Here is a 20,677-nt window from a genome sequence, read left to right on the forward strand (position 1 = left end):
AGTTCGAGAAATTGTGGGAGATGCTGCAACAATAACTTTTAATGGAGTCATCCGCTAATATGGATCTCAATGCAACAATTTCAGGGTGTAAAAATCATTTGCCTTGACTGGGTTTGAATCTGGTGACACAGGCTTCCTAACACTCATTAAATCGTTCAAAGATGGTTGGATTCACAGGTGAGGAAATATGGTACCCAAAATATTAAAGCAGAGTGAATATTGTTGCTTTTTCCATAGGCCAATTCACCAAACCTTTCACGTTCGGTATCAATAATCCTGTTTCCTGCAAACCATCTTCCCTGTCAGCCTGTCTCCCAGTCCCTAAATATGCCTCAATCCCGGCAAACTTTTCTACAAAAAAAAAGTCTTCCACCAGCTAAACTCCACACTCTAAAAGTGCGACACCTACAGGCTTAACCTTTGCACCACCTGCTTCCTGGAAGATATAAATTATAATTTATAAAGAAAGATTTAAAATTCATATAAAAGCAGTGATCGCACCTCCTTCCTATTCCTAGAATACCTCTCTTGCTCCCAATGCCTTTCTCTCATATATGGTTTGTATTAAAAGTTTCGGAAAAATAGATTTATTTCAGATATTGCTAAAATGCCTCGAAATTCCTCAGAGTACGAGTGCATACCTTGAGCGTCGACACACTTGCCAGTGGTTTTTCCATGACTCGAAGGCTCCCTGGTGGGCAGATTTCGGAAGGTCCTTTAGGGTACGCGTGGAAGCTTATTTGACGGCACTTAGGTATTCGGTCCCATGGTGGTGTTCTTTCTGGTAGGATTCCACTTTTGAGACTTGGAAATTGTCTGCTGGTGCCAAGTCGGGACTGTCCAAAATGTCGGGGTCTTCAACACGTTGCGGAAGGTCTTCGCAAGCAGACACTTGACTGCTTTTGGTTGTCGGTCAAGTACTTCGGGAGAAGTTACGCGCAGATTTTTTGCATTACCCAATTTTCAGTGATAATGGTGTGCGCTGTCATCTTGCCAATGCAAATATGATCTGCGATCTTGCGCAAACTTAACCGACGGTCTGAATTCCGAACTTCACGCACGCGCCAGAAAAAAATTGTTACCGATACTTTTTATACAAACCTCGTAGCTTGCAAACTTAAAATATCTTGAAACCCATCAAGCCATTGCTAGTCTAGTAGTAAAATATTGGGTGAGGATCAAGGAATGGCCACAATAGAAGAAAGATGGGAATATAGCAAACAAGGAATGAAGAAAGCAGTGAACAATATAATTGAACTAGTGAATAGAAAAAGGGTTAAGACACCATGAACTACGGCAGGTATGATTAGGAAGGTGGCTGAAGGGAGGGCATAGAGGAATATGAACACAGGATTAGGGAGAAGGAATTTCAAAGTGCGAAGCAATAAACTGAGATGCACAGCTAATTCGACGAAGTAAACGTGTTGGAAAGAGTATTGCAAGGATATGAAATATTCAAGAAGCAAGGCGGAATGGGCATGCAGTAAGGTGAAGGAGCTTTTGTTTGAAGAAAGGCTTTTTCTCAATTACTGCTGAACTCCAAACGCATTTCCACCGGTTAAGATGTCTTTCTACCAAAATTACGCAGACAGCTACTACACTCCCAGCAACTGCCTGTTCGCGATGTTCATATCCAAACTGACCCTCTCTGACAACAATTATAGCTTTCGTCATCTGAAAGCTACGCTGAATTCACAGCAATCCTAGAAACTTCGCAAAACAGAATTCCGTCGGTAATGATTACTCAAAAAATCATTCAATTCATATAGATCGCACGTTAGTACAGGCCTCTCACCTCCAATTGAGATTCTCCCGCGATCTTCCATCCCCACCATTTCATTTTGAAAAACCTGAGCACAGTACACTTTTTGATCTCGTCGGCCCGCCTAGAATACCTCCGGTCCTGTTCAAATGTATGTCTTAGCCATATCGGATGATACTATATCCAATGTCCTTCATCAGTTTAGGCAGTCTGATAGCTCAGTCCTTTTTCCCCCATCCCAAAGGTCGGCCACGTTAAAGTGATGGCTGATTTCTTCAGCTTTTGCCGCCAACTTAGGTGGCAAGCATTCTGGAAAGAGATAAACAGGTAATTTCCACCTTCAACCTAACGATTACTTAATTCCTTGTAGAATCCAAGGATAAGTTGAAATCTTAGCTCCAGATCTCTCACTTTATTTTAGCAATGTCAGATCCCGAAATCCCAACTTCCCTAACCCGAGCCCTTAGCCTCCTGGTAATGGGAAAGTATCTGCAACCCATATTTTGGGTGAAATACATACACACTTAGAAGTAATTCCTTTTCTAGGCACACAGCATGGACTCCATTAGTAAATTTATTTCTCCCTCAATTCTTCCTCCTCTGCTTCTTTCACCTCCACTTCGTCGTCCTCAGGACTTCCATTCCTCAATAACAACATATCCCTTGTTCATAATTTCCGGTCATCTGTCTACATAAAATCCGCCATCAAGCAACAATACCTCCAATATACCAGTTGATATCCATCTCATTCTACTAGTAAACGCTCTCTTCTGTACTTTCTCCCCATCCGCGGTCACCAAATTGGCAATAGCTTCTTTGACGGATTTCTTTCTAATTTACTTAATTCCCTACTTACCCGCGAATACCAAAAAGATCCCCTTGAAAAATCTTCAGAAATTTCCTCAGACCCAAATCTTCCTAAAATAACAACTCTATCTGCGCCATATACTTCCCAGGATTTCAGCATATTCTAAAAAGTATGTAAATTCTAAAAGACCTTTTTTCCATCCTGATGTCCCATAAAACCATGCCTAATTTGTTGCCCGAATTTTATTCTTAAACCAATCTATCTGATTCCGAAACATTAATATCCCTACCTAGATCCTCCGCTACTCAAGAATCCACACCGTCACCTTTCAATCGACCCGCACGCAAAACCTCTCCCATCTTCACCACTCCTTCCCTCCCTTCAGAACTCACCAAATCAGTTGAACATTTTTACTTCTATATTTAGATATAGATAAGTGTGTGCTACCAAAGAAAAAAGTTCTCCCAAAGTTGGTCAAATTTAATTGAATTTGTATAAATTTACAATTGATCTTCGGAGAATTCACTACTGTGTTGCACGTGTGAGTCACAAATTGTGTTAACTCTTTGTATATTTTCATTTTTCATGAGCACTTAGCGTACGTGTGGAGCTGAGAAATCGAAATCAGCAATTTCCATTCTTACCGTACTACTGTCTCCGTTGGCCAAGACGCAACATGTGAGCGGTACCGTCTTCTTGCTGCTCGTCCCGTTCTTCCACTTCGAGTTGGCGAAGTCCATGCCTCCGTGAACGCCGCAACATTCCAACTGAAAGTGGAGTAGAATTTTGTGGGCGGAGAAAGAAATCTCTCGATGTCAGAAGAACCGATAGTTAGTATATTCCCCGACCGAGAGTTTTTTTAGATTTTGCTCATAGAGACGATTCCTTAATAGACCAATTATTCATAATAATAATGACGGATGATGGAGTAGTTTTTCTCTGGAAATTAGTAATCATTATGAAAAATAATTAGTTCCTCCGCATATTTTTAATATCATGTCGTAGAGAAATAAGATTCCTTTCAAAAAGATCTCATCTAAAAAAACAGTGAAAACTATCGATTCCATAAGATTGTGTGTATTCCTCAAATTTAATAGAAAAGAAAGTTTATTGATCATGTTAGAAATGAATGAAAACCTGATGAAGGCTAGTGTAATGCAATTTAAAATAGGACGGAGCACTATGTACGGAGTTTTCAGTCATATTTTATTAAATTGATTCTGACAGAATATAATACAAATACTTTATTATTAGAATATTTTAGAATTTCTCCCTGTATAATAAACTGCCCGGATTTATCTCTAAATCCTGGTTTGATGCATGGCTACTGGCAGGTTGAAGTGTAGGACCGGCTAAAGCTGAACGCAGCTTCCTCGATAGTCGTTTCCTATCGACGGAAGCAGAAGAATTCGTTAAATTAATATAATTAGCCATTTTGAAAAATCTATAAATCATCACTATACGATTGCACAACAGGAAGGGCGTACTGGAGATCAGCTTGGAGTTAGGAAGGGTAGGGGAACATGCGACGCCATGTCAGTAATCATCATAGGTACTACATATTCAACATAGTTTTGTACAATTCCGAACGATTTTTACGTATTGGAATAACTTCCTATTGTTTCCCCTTTTATTTACTTCCGCAATTGTCTATACTCTCTGCCTTCCATCCAGTCGTTCAAAAAGCTATTCCTTCCTATATAACGAAAGCTCATCAGTTTCCCAAAACCTTCGACATCCACATACCTCTCCATATATACCATCCAGTTGTTCTATCTTTTTCAATATTTGCCCATCAAATTCCTTTCTTCTCCAGCCATGTTAAAAGATTCATTGTCAGTCTTCTTATCTGTTCAATTTATTTCCTTCATTCTCCATACATTTTATTTCGCCACCACAATCCTTCTCATAATGTCCTTACTTCTTCGCCCATTTTCGACCAAAGTACTGCCGTAATACGTGAAATATTCCTCCTGCTCTAGTTTATACCCTTCCATCTTACCGCTTAATTTAGGCTTCCCATTTTTTGAGATATGATGACTTTGGTATTCTTGTGATTAATGTCCATTTCTCTCATTGATCCTATTAAGTCTTGCCAAGAAGTCTACGGACCTCCGTGGAATTTGAGAAAGTGTTTAATCAAGTAGGTGGCACAAGGTTAATTATGCCGTGGCTGGACATTGGTATTAACTGGAGGGATGGGAGTCTTCTTTGAACTTTTACGCGAACCAACCAGCACAAGGGCAACTAATGGAGATTCGAGAAGACTAGTTGCACTCATGGTAAGTACTCAGTAGTAAGGGCTCTCCGTATTAGTGCACGACAATTATCCATAAAAATAAAGAATGTCACTGGAAGATTATTGATTAGGAATGGAGATTTGCGGATAAGAGAGTAAAGTACGATATTTCTCAAATCTCATTTCGTGAGATTTGAGAAATATCGTACTTTAGGCGGCCAGTCAACTAAGAAATTACAAACGTAAGAAGAATGAAGACGTACGAAACCTGAGTCAAACATCGAAATAGTAGAACGTAAGATAGAGGAGGCAAAACTAGATATTCAGCATGGTGTCATTTTTTATTGATTGGAAATATGCACTCAAATCTTATGTCACAAACGGCATAGCTGTTTATAAATCCAAAACAGCGAAGTAGACACAGCGTGGGATCTTAAGATTTGATGGTGAGTGGCGAGCGTTATTACTTTAATTAGTGTTTAGTTCGACATTTGGGAGTATATCGTCAACCATCTGATTCCATTTACGTGTACATTATATTTATATAATATAAATTTATATATGCTTCAGAAAAAGGAAAGTAGATGGAATGTCCTCATTTGGCAACTTAAGAAAAGATAGAGGCTTTCTGATTGGTTAAACTTTGTAGACATATGCCTTAGTAAGAGATATATTTGAAAACTGATATACATTTACTTAAGTGCACGTTATGTTCTTAAAACTCAATGGGAACTGACCCTTATTGTTCATTTATTGACGGTTACGGCTGAAGTCGAAAGTAAGGGTTGCTATTCCGCCAAGGATTTTACCCTCGCGAGGGTCCGTCGCAAAATTCTCAACGGCTGACTGGTCACCGCGAACGCCGCCTCATGTTACTCTGGCCAAAACACAGAAGTTCCAAAGAATAGCGGCACATTGCCATTCTCGTCCAAGCATAACGAGTTCAGGAATGTGACGTGGGATATGGGCGGTGTCTGTCAGGCCTCCTCTCCTCCATCGATTTTCATCGTTTACAAAAATCTTAACTTTATTTTGTTAATTCAGCCATTTTCCCAATCTCCAATAGTTACGTGCTAAGAAAAAGCGACGTTCAAAGCAGTAGTGCAGGAAAAAGGTAAAAGTAATGACATACGGGGAAAATTTGTTGAATTTCACGCCACCCCCTCCAGACTTCAACCTGCCACCTCTCACAGCGTAAGGAGGGAAAGGGAAGGGAAGAAAGAGGAATCCAATTCTGGTGGCGGCATATCTCGAGTCATTATCAGTAATCAGTTATAAGAGATTTTCTCTGTAATTCATCTATTTCAGGATCCCCGAAACAATCAAAATTTTCAGAATGCCTATGAAGATAGAGGCCTTTATTTTAACTCGTTGAAATAGTAAGTGATTATTGTTATAGATGTATGTATTAATCAATCTTAGGATGTAAATTCTGATGGCAATATGTGTTACCTTATGTGATGCTCGAGGGATTCACTTCACTGGTGAGTATTGGCTTAAATGAGAGGAGTTAGAAGCATGAATCAACGATACTTTTCAAAATCAATGGGCTACAGTACTTGGACCATGTAAGTACTATAATGTTGACATGAAGATGAATTTTAGTTCTTACACCTCGGTGCCTACTGATCGTGCAGTCTTGGCTTTCATATAAATATCGACGAATTTTTTATTCTGACATCTGACCTTACCCTTGGTAGCGGCCTGCTTGGGCTGATGATCCCCTTAGAGCAGTCAACGAGCAGGGCCTTTTGACCAGAATCCACAGTACGGGGTCGCGACATACACAAAGCTCAGTATGCACCCTTATGGCTACCATGGTTGGATGGAATTACCGTTTCGTGACTGCCCTGTGACCCGGTGTCGTCACCTCATCCCTTTAAGTCGAGGTTATGCACCAATTCATAACTTTAGCTTCAAGCAGTTTTACTAATCTATTATTGTCAATTTCCTAACAATTGATGGTGAGTTTGGACGTCACACTAGGGAATGAGTCTCAGTTATTCTTTTACAACTAAGTTGCTCCAGTAAATTGCATTCAAACTAAGTTGCTTTGACTAACCATTTACCGTCATATATTATTATTCTTAGAATATTAAATATTCACCCCGCCCGCCCACCCGCCTTTTCACTCCAAGGCGTGTGTAACGCTGGATCCAAGAGGCAAATAAATGGCATAGCCATGAGTCTTAGCTTGAAATAAATTTACGTATTTTAAAGACCAAAAAAGCATTTTAGAGGCAAGGATTCATGGTACAACAACCTATATTTGTTCTAGACTTTATTTCACTCGCCCAAAAATTGCAATTGAGTCCAATACTGCTTTTAGATATTCTGAGTTTAAGTGAACACACCTTAATGTATTTTTGATTGACAAATGGTAGAAACACTAACTTAAAATATTAGTAAAAATCAGGAATCGAATTTTAAAATTTACTTACAGAGTATTGTGTATAGTCCAGAGAATTCGTATATGTTGTGTCTTGGGCGTAAAAAAGCTTCATGGAATTCTCCATTCGATCTTCCATTCCATCCAGAATCAACTCTCGATTGACGATGGCAATGACCACCATCCCCAACTCTGCACAGAGAATCGCGAACAAGCTGACAAAGTACTGGAAAGAAAAGCTCTCATGAAACTTAAATTCCTATGATTGTAATGGTATTCATTGATTGGGAAAAATATGTAAGTCAAAGGCAACAAAACTAGGTGAATAGTAACGAAGAGGGAAGTCCAATGTGTGCATATCACGTTTTCATCTAGATGATAAAATAAACACTTCGAGGGATTCAATGATAGGAGGAATGTATGCACTCGTATTCGTAGTACTATGACTGCTCCAACGATTGAAATAAAATTCAACAATTTCAAAGTGTAAAAATCATTCAACCTGGCCGGGATTCGAACCTTTATATATAATACTAAATAGGTACAATAAACGGTATATCGTCATTCTGTCTTGTCCCTTTAAAGCCCCCAACATTTCGGAGAGTAAGAGGACGTCTCAGCAGCAGTTTAACTGCTTAAGCACTCGGCCGGATATTGAGGGATCAGGGTACGATTCTCGGTAATGAGCATTAGCGTATGACTCCGTTAAGGATTACTGTCGCGGCATATCCCGCAATTTTACTGAATCTGGTTGAAATAATATTTTAACAAAAACCGCAATTCCTTCAAGTGTAAACAGGAGGAAAATTGGTTCCTAAATCTTATATGTCGTCATCTATTTCCACTGTAAAAATGTGAATGATTATTGGCAGTATGTTTTTATAATCGGAAAATACAATTTATGAAGAAATGCTGTTAAATTTACGGACTTTGTATGATTCAAATTGAAAGCATTTCAACATTGACATTTTCGCATTCGAATTAAAATATCAGTCTTAGCATGATTTACAAATTGTTAAACTTATAAATAAATGGGTTTCAATGTTCAGATCAAGGACATTAATTTAAATCATAGCTATTTCAAGACAAATAAAATTGTGTTCTTCCATTTTATTGCTTTAATAAGCAATAGGTTTCAACTTGCTGATTTGCTGAATTTGTATATCTTCCCTCGGAATGGGTCCGTGGTCAACTAATTGTTCATGCAATGGTTTTCCCTGAGAATATTTGTTATATGTAGATTGATATAAACTCATTTGTTTTTATTGTGTGCTTACAATTTTTAAACAAAGTTTCATTATTAATATTTACGGTGACCATGCATTAAAAAAACTTGCGCTATTCTAATGGCTACTAATCTACACTGAAAACAATCGTTTTGTACGGCAACGTCAGGTAAGTGATGGTTTCTTCAAGATCATTTTCTATGAAACCAAGAAAAACTTCGCAAATGGTGAAAAACACCGAGAGAATATAATTTCCCATGGGTATGGTTTAAAACAGAAACCTAGGAAAAGATTATTTAAGTTGCGAAACACTTATACGAGCTCGGAGGCATAGGGAGTCCCTTGAGGTACTCAGAGTATTTAAAGTATTTTACAACGAATTCAGCTGGCGCAAATAGACTGGTGCAAAGGCAACCATTTAAACTTAAAATTTAAGGATCTTCATAAGGGTAAGATAACTACGGAGCACATTTCGTCCATAAAATGTAATGTCTTTTCTTGTAAAACAGTGGATTAGCCAAAATGGCTAAGCAGTATTTATAGCCAAAAACTCTATGTAGCACGTGTGCATGTATTCCACAAATTTCGTGCGTGGGGGTATTGTGCCTTAAATGACGCTAAGGAAGTCAAAAATAAACAAGTCGGGAAAGAAATACTGATTTTCATGTACCTAAAACAATAGAATGCTTTGAATAGAAAAAATCAGCCAAAATAGCATTATGAGTGGTTAGTGTTAAACTACATTTAAATCTCTCCTTTTCATTAGCCATTCACTGACAGCCATCACCTTCACCGACATAATTTCCTACTCTAACATTACTTTTTTGGTTTTTCATATTTCCCTAAATATCCACGAATTCAACAAATTTGTTCATATTAGACCTACAAAAACAAAAATATCATCACTTCAACTGTAGCTATTCTCTGCGCACCTCTGTGGAATTATTTTCGCCAGAATAGGGAATTATGTCGCTATGCGCATCGTTGTAAATGACTCTACCCTTCGCCGCCGCAAATGTAACAATCCCGATTCGCAGAGCAAATTTCTTTTTCCTCACTCTCCCTGCCTCTCCCCTCGGTCATGGATACCAGGCTCCCTCATTAAAAGATATCAAGCACTAATCGCTCTACCCTTAATCCACCAACCCCTTTTACGCCGGCGAGCAGAGCGCATCCCTCCATTTGCAATACTTACCTCCCTCACGTACAATCAATCCCTAATGCCATTCTTAGATATTCTTCCCTCACCCTTTCCAGCAACAAAAACAGCGACTTTGCTCAAAACATGTAAAATGAATTCACGATTCTTTTCGAATCTAAATGACACCATTCCACAATGGGCTCATTGGACAGTTAGGTCTTTCGCTGCCGCGTCGCCGAGGTACAAGGGCGATGCGAAAAAGTGCTCTCGCCGGAGAGAGAGCGTACGATACCCCGTAGTTGACTGTCAATCGAGTTAAAAACGTCCTTGAACAAATGTTTGGAACGATACGACCGTTTCCGCCCGTACCTGGCACGTATTTTGCTAAATTAGAATAGCTCGCTTGGGAGGTTGGCCTTCCCGCGGTACCCGGCCCAGGTCAACTGGTGCACCAGACCATGCTCCTCTCTGTTATCTTGTCGTGAGCTGGCACTCGGAGGCCCAGAGGCGGTCGATGGAGCTGGATGGCGCGATTACCGGTCTTCCGGCTTCATTTGATAGATTGGTCAACTCTTTTCACAAACTCGTTTAAATAATTTATTCGGTTACTGTAGACATGATATTTTTTGTCAACATTCACAGTTAAAGCTTGACATAAGAAACCTGCTTTTAAATACGGACAATATTCACTTTCAGAATATAGTTGTTAATCGTCAAAACAAGCAATCAAAGATATATGGATCACCTTTGAAGAATAGATGAATGTTTCACCTTTGGAAAATAGAGGGGTTAAGGGCGTGCTACTTGGGTAGGAGGGCATATTCGGCATATTTATAATTTATTCAATTATATTTCCATTGATGGAAATTGACTTTGATTTGATATGAGGCATTTGGTTGACCTCGGTTATCTTGGTGTGGTGGGGTAGATTATCCTCGGAGGTCCCTGATAAGATGAACTTGGGGATCGTCAAGGGGGTTCCAGCGCGACCAATCTGACACCCATACAATGTGTCAAAAAACGTGTAACAACGAAGTCAAACACAAAAATTTGATCAAAGCGTGAAAACAGGAGTAGCAGGCAATTAAACCCCATTGGGAGTTGTCGTTGATTAGCTTAGCCCGGGCGTTCTAGTACAAGGCGGATAGACTATTGCTTTAAAAGCAACCTTTTTGTCATTTATCCTCCACGTCATTACTGAACTTCGCATGGCACAGCGTCATTAATTACTTTGAGGGCATTTTCACTACTCATTACTTCGGATGTTCCTTTTTTGATACTATTTGATATTCCTGATTTCCAGGATATTCCTTAGGGTTAACCTATTAAACAAACTAGAAAGTGCCACCCCGCATTCACGTTGGGGTGGCAAGGACGAGTATGACGTTTGCTCGTCATTGGCAGACCACTGTTGGCTGGCGACCAAGGTAGTCCGAAGGTAGTCCTTCGCCTTTGCACTGCTTTGAGTTCGCACACCCTGATGCGCTGGCACATCTCTTGTCCAGCTTCGTCAAGTTATCAGGCCTGCGTTTCGTCATTTGCATCTTCAGGAACATTTTGCTTTCTTTCCATTCAGAGAGATTCATGGCATTCTGATGGACAACATCAAAAATATTTTGATGGAAAAAAGAATATGATATATCCTACTCCGTGGAACGTCCACCATGGATAGCAATTCGCTCAATTTAAAATTTTGAATCACGCGTATTTAAAATCGGCCCATTGCAGCTTCTACATTAGACTCCATCCACACGATTCACAATCTGCCCGAAGCCCGAAAAGCGCAAACAGTTCATGTTGCACACAGCGGAGCGCATTCACGTTCCGGCATCTGGCCCACCAGGCTGGCACTGCACCTTCAGACAGCAGAGAAAAAGTTCACCATTCTGTACTTCAGAGGTGCTTCGCAAGTAGCGGATATGATCTTTTCCTTCGGGGTCGGTTCGCTATTTGGGATCATGCCCATCAGCAGAATTAGAGTAAAATGCCATCACTTTGGTATTTTTTTAAATGCACGCATTTTTGTTTTTTTTCTATATTTAAATAAGTTCTCTTCGGCGAAAGTGCGTTTTTTGACCATCCTACCCACGGACCTGATGATGCTACAGTTTAACAAAACCGGTTGAATATCTGTCCTCCCTGTGGAAATTCAAGTTTTATTTATTCATAGTGAATTGCCTCTTCTTGGCCTACACCGTGTCCTCCGAAACATTAGCCTTCCTTGATGCGGGCATCATCTTCAATAATAATAATATATTTCACGCTTCTGTCCACATCAAACCTACCAACAAACTGGAATACGCTCATTGCAGAAGCTGCCATCTCTTCTACACCAACCGTTCACTCCCATGCTCCCTTCCTATCCTCCGCCTCCAGATCTGTAATAATACCAATTTTTTCAATTCATTTCTCAATAGCCTCCGCCGATCCCTTCTCCAATCTGGATACCCGGCACCCCTCTCCCATAAATCAATTCTCAAACACTCCCACACGCCAAAATACTCCTCCACCACCCTCCCTCTTCCAATCTTCACCACCTATTTCCTAGGGATACATTCTTTTAAATCTTATATGACCTTTTTCCCATCCACGAAAACCATGAATGACATTTTCCCTATATATCCGTCCATTATATATAGATATCCCACCAAATTTCCCAAACTGCTCAAATCCATCAAGTCTCTTTTTAAATTCCCCCACCACCAAAATGCACTTCATGCAGTTGCACCATCCTCACCACTCATTCCCTCCCCGATCCACTTATTAACTCTCTACCATCTCTCCCCTCCTCCTGTTGCACTTCCAGCAATGTATTATTTGTGCTACAATATAGTTTCTGCTCCGCCCTCCACCATGGACACTATACCTTCCTTTTCTCTCTTTTCTTCTGGACCGCATATTTTCCCTGGATATACTCGTATTATCAAAAATCCATTATTGACGACAAGAAACCTTCACCGCTACACCCTTTATTTCTATTCTAAAAAGCCATGAGACCTGAGCCAACCTTTTCCCTATATGTCCGTCCGCTATTTTTAGACATCCCACAAACAATTTCGATTTGCTCTAATCTCCAAACTCACACTATAAATATCCCGTCGATAAAATACACATCCTAATGCAAACGGGCCAGACGCCGTATCTGCCCCATCCTTACCACTGCTTTCCTACCCCACCCGCTCATCAAATATTTACCACCCCTCCCTTTCTCCTGTTCCACGTCCAACAATGTTGTCTATTTGCTTCTGTGTAGCCTCGCATAAGACAGTGTGCCACACCGTTTACTATCCGAATCAACTACGACCGCGCTTCCTGCAAACCTTCACCGCCAGCCCAATTTCCAGTCCAAAAACACGCCTTCCTCAATTATATTTCACTTTATGGTTGTTACAAATTTTCAATGATTGCCTCACACCCATCCACCCATTCCCCGGTAAACTTAAGTTCTAAAACAGGCCTGAATATATTTTTGAAGCACTCCTTCACCCATCACTCAATGTTGCTCATTAGAAATGTCTTACCCTTTTTTCTTCTCCGCATCATACGTGTATTTCAACTGCCTAAGAAAATCCTTTCCGCTATCCGCTCTTCACCCGCTCTTCCGTTCGGCTTCCTCCATCCTTTGCATTCTTCTGCAGAAGAAGATAGTCAGCGAAAATTTTAATTCTGGCGTATATCTATTTTATGTACTATATATTTTACAGGGAGCTTGTAAGTCCAGTGGGTAGAGCATTGGACTACTGACCGGAGGGCCCTCATCTATCCGCCACAACCAAACCTCACTCCACATTTTCCAAGCACTGAGTTTCTTCTGGAATTCTCCCACCTTATCATAACCCACAGTTCTTTCTCCTTCCACAATCAACATTTTCTTCAGATCAAATGCTGTGCGATAGGAAGTAGATTGAGCCTTTTATTAGCATACTTCCACCTTGACCTTCTCGAGAAATATTTCCTTTCCTGTTACCCTCCGCGGCATCTCTTCTGAGTTAGATGCATACATATATAGATTATATTCTGTCTCTGGCCACATAGCATTCATTCCTTTAAACAACTATTTCCCCCTCAGCACTTTCCTTTCTCTCTCCTTCACCTCCGCTAACTCTTCCTCAGTGATCGCTTTCCTCGACGTTAATATATTCTCACTCATTGAAAATTCCACACCTCTGTCCACATGAAACACGCAAACAAACAACAGTACCGCCACAAGACCAGTTTTCACCCATCACATAATAAACGCTATCGTCCGTATTCACTCTTACTCCGCAGTCACCGAATCTGCAACAATCCAAACTGCCTGGATACGATACTCGTAAATTTCTGACCGATTTGCGCAACGCTTTCCTCAATTTCTGATACCTGTGTCCCTTTAAAAAAAATCCTCAGAGATTTTCAATCGCCTAAACCTTCTGCAGACATTAACTCGCATACTCTCTTCATTGGCACATCGTACTTCCAAGAAATTCAGTTCCTCAAACATATCCTCAAAGACATTTTCCCCATCCTTACACGACCACAGAACAACGGCAAACATACTCCCTAAATTTCCCTCCGTCACTTTTAAACGACCCACCAATTCGACATATTCACTAAACACTTATCTAAACCATCAGTTATTCACAAATCCGCAATTGCAATTGCAATCGACCCAAATGTTAAACATGTCCCATCTTCACCACCACTTGCCTCCCTTCTCAACTGATCAATCCTCTTTCATCCAACGGTATTCTTTCATTCACGTCCCGTAATTTGATTTACCAACTAAACTGAGAGCTCTGCCCCTGCTTCTACGTTGGGGAATGCGCTGTACCCCTGAACATCCGCATAAAAAATCACCACGCCTCTTGAACCCCTTCTCCCGCATCAGCCTTTCTACTAGTTCCCAAACATGCCTTCCCTTACAATTAGTCCTTTATTGACCACTACAATGAATCAATTATATCCTCCCTTTCCACGTTAAGCACATCTTTAAACCTCAAAACCCTCGAGGACGCATGCATTTGGCTCCTAAGAGCGCGGTCGATCCTGGATTTGAACCTTTCCCGCTAGAGGATGTATCCTTTTCTTCCAATTGACACCCACTCCTGCCAATCACCCCAACCACCCAATATCCCCTTCATCTCCCCAACTCCCTCTCTCACCTCCTTCTCTTCCACCTTCCCCCCTCCTGCCCATCACTCGTGTTCTCAGTTTTCTTCTTTCTTAAGAAAAAGGTGGTTGTGCCTCCTTTCCCGCCAACTGTTTCGGCAGTCAGGCCGACATCGTCGAATATAGAAGAAAGTTCTCGGTGTAAATGTGGATATTATAAACCCCTGCGGGTAGGGGTATTGAGAATACTAAGACAGGACTCAAAAGTTAAACTTTATGGAAGGGAAGAAGTTCTCGTGTGAAGTGCTTCGCGAGCCAATGAAATCTTTCGCTACTGCCTCTTTGCGTGTTACGTCACCGGATTTAATATTGCGCAGACGATTATGACCAGTATGAGAGAGTTCTTATATTTCATATTTGATAAATATTATGATAAATAAATTGGTTGCTGATGTTACAACAACAATCTGCCAGGACATTTGCAATAATAGGAACATGAATTCCTAAACAAATACAATTGGTACATTAGTACCAGCATATTTATTTTCGACAGTGGATAATAGGTAATTTTGTATTTAAGCATTCAAATTAATCTTTATACAGCAATTGAATACAACCAGAGCACTAGCTGTGCCGATAAAAGTTAACGTTGGTAATCATAGAAAGCCATGAAAAGAAAAGGAAAACTTAGGGATCAAAAGCCATGTCATCGGAAGTATACCAAACTCATCTAATCAGCTGTTGTCGTCAAGAACGAAGAAATCGCGCCTCCCAAATTTAAATTCTGTGTAAAGATTTAAGTACTAAACTCACCTTCTAAAATAATACTGCTTTCCATTATTTTACCGTCGAAGAAAAGGAGGTAATTCGTTATTTTTTCATTTTCAAGAAAGACAGTTGCGATATTTTGTGCAGTTGAAGTTTAACCAGCACAAATCCCGGCGAGATTCCCTGAATAGACGAGAAATATTTATTTTTAAAACTTAAGTTCATTCTAACTTTGGTTGTGAAATGATACGTTGAAAGTACAGCAACGTTTAAGGATACGCGAGGGAGATTGCTCCCTGATATTTCAATTTCATTTGTCATCGTGAGGAACTGATGTAATGCTTCAATGAAATCAAGTTTGATAGCCTTTTAGTAAATTCATTTCATTTTCATAGTTCATTCATTAAATTCATCATTTGACGAATACCTATAATTGTTTCATCCGTTTGCGATTGTGGAATTTAAGTCAATATAGTAGGAGGTGTATAAACGTTTTTCGATGGAATAAGAGAATTGCAACTTTTTCATCATAAAAAGTGGCACCACATTCTATATAATAGTGCCCGAACATAAATTTATTAGTTAATGAAAGGTCAATGCCTTAAATTATCGTGTCCTCATACCATTGGCTTATATTATTACAATTATTAGCAAAAGCTCTTCTTTTTGGCAGGAAGATTTAGAAAGAGAAAATAAAACGTTTCGGGCCATGCCTAGTAACTAAATGATTTCCAAGAGGTAGATGGCAGACTTCAGATATCTATACACGCTGTAGAAAGGTATCTTTTTTCGTCCATTCTAGTGCAAACTCACACCAGCCTAACTAGTTTGCTAACCTGCTATAACTTAGTTTTACAAATAAAAAACTTCATAAATCACCTCTTGTAAAATTACTGTTTTTACGTCACTCGGAGACTAAAAAACTTATTTTCCTAAGCTTACTCTATGTAAACATATTATTACAATTTGAAAAATACATGTATGAATACTTTTTAACGGAAAAATACATTAACCATAGTAAAGTGAGCAATTAATATCAGAGCAATATTCATGCAAAACACTATAGTTTATGAACAATTGAAATGATAATGCTACAAACATGTCTGTGTTTATAATACACTCTCACGGATATTTAAAACTCAAAGTCTGATTAGTAACGATAGTCAATGATGCATGTGTATCAATTCAAGTTATGAGACTATAATTTAATACAGCCCTATCATGATCTTTACAGAGAATTTTGACAACAAAGAGGCAATAAGAATATTACCTGGAACAATAAAATACTGTTATTTACTTGCTACAACAGATTTAAGAAGTCATGGTAAATTTTCTGAGTTGTTTAGAATGTTTTCAAAGTTAAAGAAGTTACCTTGCGTAATCTTTAACGTTTGCCCTTTTCTGCATCTCACTTTTGGAAGGAATTTGGTTGATACCTATAAAAGCACCTCGAACAAAACAACCTATATCAATTCTACACGGACGAATAGTTTATTTTTAACACATGCACAAAGCTATCCATTTTCCTAAAAATGAAGTTTGCGTTCGAGCTCGGGTTACCTAGAAGAAAAAACAATTTTTAAAGTGAAGGTGCCTAATTCATGGTGCAATCTTGCTTGTTAGCAGCTTAGGTATTGCGATCGCTATATGTTTTCTACAATTAGAAATAATCATCAACTACTTCCTGCTCGGCAAATAAATTATGATTATTATTTACATGAAATGGAAATTCTACAATCGCGAAAAACTAACAGAATGAAGAGAGGTTGAGGCACCAAAACTCTCTACTTGAGAGACACGTACGCTGCATTTGAGAGATATGTTAATTTTTCCACAGAATGCGCATAATTACTTATGCATCGTGCATAATATATTGCTTATAATCTAATTACTCCTAAAATATGGAAATGAATCTCACAGGTCCATATCGTGGGTATCACTGTCGAAATACGCATTTTCTTCCAGGAGAAAACATGAAGGACTCTCTCTCTCTGGATCGACGCGATAAATTCTCCCGTCTGAGTCTCCTGGAATTTGCTTTGCGAGTTAAGGACTTGCGCTGGGAGACTCATTTTCTACCAGAAAGAACCATCTTTCTCGTATCTCAGGAGAAAACAAGTCACAGACTTGGGTTAGCAGATTCTCCTCTTTTGGGAGGTTCGGATGTGCCTTTCTCGGGAGAAACAAGCTACAGACTTGGGCCCCAGGTCGCGACTAACCGCTTTGGCCTTGGATTTACGGTAAACGGGACGGCTGTAACTACCCACTGCCGGTCAATAAGCCTCTGCGGAGGGCACGTTTCAGACGTCTTTTACGGGGGTCTGATGGCAAGTGGGTCTGCGGAGTTAAGGTCAAAGGTTTGCAGGCTTCCAGCGGTCATTGTATTTGGAGGTGTATTCCGAAGTGAGCAGCTGTGTACTGGGGAGTTTCAACAAACTATTTCTTTGGTTAGCTCTGACGACCGTATTTGCTTATGATACGGCGTCTCATTTGATGCTCTATGGAGGGTGGAGATATCTGAAGGAAGAAATATTTTTCTTATATGGGAAAAACACCTTTACCTCCAACAAAAATTTCCCGTTCGGGCAGGAGCGGGAGAGAAAGCGTTTTCTGTGTTAATAAAATGTATCATATAGTATAATGGGGCGTTCTGAGGAGACGGAAACTATAACCAAGGTGTACAATTTCCTAGTATTCAAAGTTTTGCCAACATAGTTCTGTACTTACAGAACTAACATTTGCCAAAAAGCTATGCAATTTCACACTACCAGTAGAAAGAAAAATGAAAAGTAGAGTGAACATCTTCTGGGTACAACCATGGCGCAGAGCATTCCTGTGCGGGTTGAAACTCACAAAACTCCAAGAGATGGCTCCACAAGGATTCATGAACTGAGGATTCATGATGACTAAGAAATATGGTGAGACCATCAACCCAACTTCCATCTCGTATTCTCCTTGGACCAGCTCTCTGAGAAAGTGTTAATAGGGTTTGAACGTGTCCCAGGAAAGCGGTATATATATATATATATATATATATATATACATATACATATATATATATACATATACATACATATAAATATATATATATATACATATACATATATATATACATGTACATACATATAAATATATATATATATATATATACATATACATATATATATACATGTACATACATATAAATATATATATATATATATATATATATATATATATATATATATACATATACATATATATATACATATACATACATATATATATCTCTATTGTCCATCACATTGTTCTTGGGAATGATAATTGAGGTGGTTTCCCGTTGCCTTCCTCAATAGTGTTTTTAACGTGACACCATCACTTACTGGCCGCCCCACTGGGGTCAGACGCCATTGCAGCCGCCTCACTGAGGAACAGACGCTGCGTGGACTACCTTTCGTCTGGCTCCTAACCTTCGACCTATCTGGCATGGGTGACCCTACCAGGAGCAATTTTTATTACTCCCGCCAGTACAGCTCTAGGGGTCATCGGAACGCACAAGCCCTTCCACCACGTCAAGGTTGTAGTCCGGTGATGCCATTGCAGTAATGAGATTATTAATCGAGAGGAATATAGAACACAACCAGGAGGTATTTGCCTGTTTCGTAGATTTCGAAAAAGCGTTTGATAGAGTAAATTGGGAAAAACTAATGAGTATATTGCAGAAAATAGGAATAGATTGGAGGGAAAGGAGGCTAATCCGCAACCTGTACATGTCTCAGACTGCTCAGGTGAGGGGGGGAAACGGGGAGTCAGGATGGGCAGTGTTAGGAAGGGGTGTAAGGCAGGGTTGCCCATTATCACCGTTGCTGTTCAACCTGTACGCAGAAGAAATGATCAAAGAGGCATGGGAAGAACTCGAGGTAGGAATGAAAGTGGGCGGGGAATTCGTAAAATCAGTTAGGTTTGCTGATGACCAAGCTTTAGTTTGTCAGTCCGCCAAGGGGCTGCAAGCATTGCTTAGTGAATTGAAAATTCAGTGCGACAGGTATGGGATGAGAATCAATATTAATAAAACAAAGGTTATGCGATTTTCTAGAAAGAAAAAGGCCAAGCTTAACATTAAAATAGGAGGGCAAAAGCTAGAGCAGGTAGAACAGTTTACGTATCTCGGTAGTGTTTTGGACCAACACGGTCAAAGTAGTAGGGACGTAAGGAGAAGAATTGCGCTAGGCAAAGAGGCTTTCACAAGGAGGAGGGAGTTGATGACAGGGACTTTGAGTAAGGATGTTAAGAAAAGACTCGTAAAAACTTTGATATGGAGCGTAGCTATGTACGGAGCGGAAACGTGGTCATTGAAGCAGGAGGATAGACGTAGACTGGAGGCTTTTGAAATGTGGGTGTGGAGAAGAATGGAGAAGGTGAAATGGACAGAGAAGAAAACAAATGAGGAAATACTTGGTATGGTGGGCGAAGAGAGGGGTTTGTTGGGAGCAATCCTATGGAGGCAGGAAAAGTGGATGAAGGGGGTGTTGACCGGCAGTGGGATGTTGAAGACTGTGATAGAGGGTAGAATGTTGGGCAAAAGAGGAAAGGGAAGGAACAGGATAGGGTTGTTGGACGGGATGAAGGGAGGAAGGAAGTACTCAGAGATGAAGAGGGACCTGATATAGAGTAGGATGATTGATTTTGTGTTTTGTTAGGAGTAATAAAATATTTGTTTGGTAGTTGTGTCAGTCCAAAAACCTACCTTAACCGGTAGATTACTTTAAAAAAAAAAAAATATATATATATATATATATATATATATATATATATATATATATATATATATATATATATATATATATATATATATATAACACTTTTTGAAAGTCTCACGGACGTGAATAATAATGTATAACACTTAGCACTAGTGGACACGGACAAAAACACAGAAACACACAAAAAAGAGACTCACTATTTTTCGAATTCTGTTCTGTCCCTCTCTTCCTTGATAAAGGTGGTCACGACCACCGAAAATTCGAAAAAACGTGAGTCTCTGTTTTGTGTTTTTCTGTGTTTTTGTCTGTGTCCACTAGTGCTAAGTGTTATACATTATATATACAGGGTTCGTCCGGAAAATAAGTGTACTGATTTTTTCCCGCCGCTCCAGGCGCGCCCAGCACCGCTCTGACGGGCTGCGATTGGAGGGGGGTATGTTGGCAAGCGACGCTGAAAAAGAAAGTCGGCTCTGAGCTGTGGTGTAGTGAGGTGCTCTGTTAACGCGAACCTCCACGC

At 39.8% G+C, this 20,677-nt stretch overlaps 1 protein-coding gene across 1 annotated transcript in view; it reads right to left on the reverse strand.

Annotated features, from left to right (window-relative positions):
• Positions 1-20,677, reverse strand: part of LOC139685797 (CD82 antigen-like) — a 30,957-nt gene that overhangs the window by 567 nt on the left and 9,713 nt on the right. Inside the window, exons 4-5 of the mRNA XM_071582915.1 lie at positions 7,251-7,424; positions 410-436 (exon numbers count right to left, since the gene is read on the reverse strand). Of these exons, the coding sequence (XP_071439016.1) occupies positions 410-436; positions 7,251-7,424 (201 nt within the window). The remainder of the gene's footprint in view (positions 1-409; positions 437-7,250; positions 7,425-20,677) is intronic.

Source organism: Hetaerina americana, unplaced genomic scaffold (genome assembly GCF_022747635.1).
Source record: "Hetaerina americana unplaced genomic scaffold, ioHetAmer1.1.p SCAF_12, whole genome shotgun sequence".
Lineage (NCBI taxonomy): Eukaryota > Metazoa > Arthropoda > Insecta > Odonata > Calopterygidae > Hetaerina > Hetaerina americana.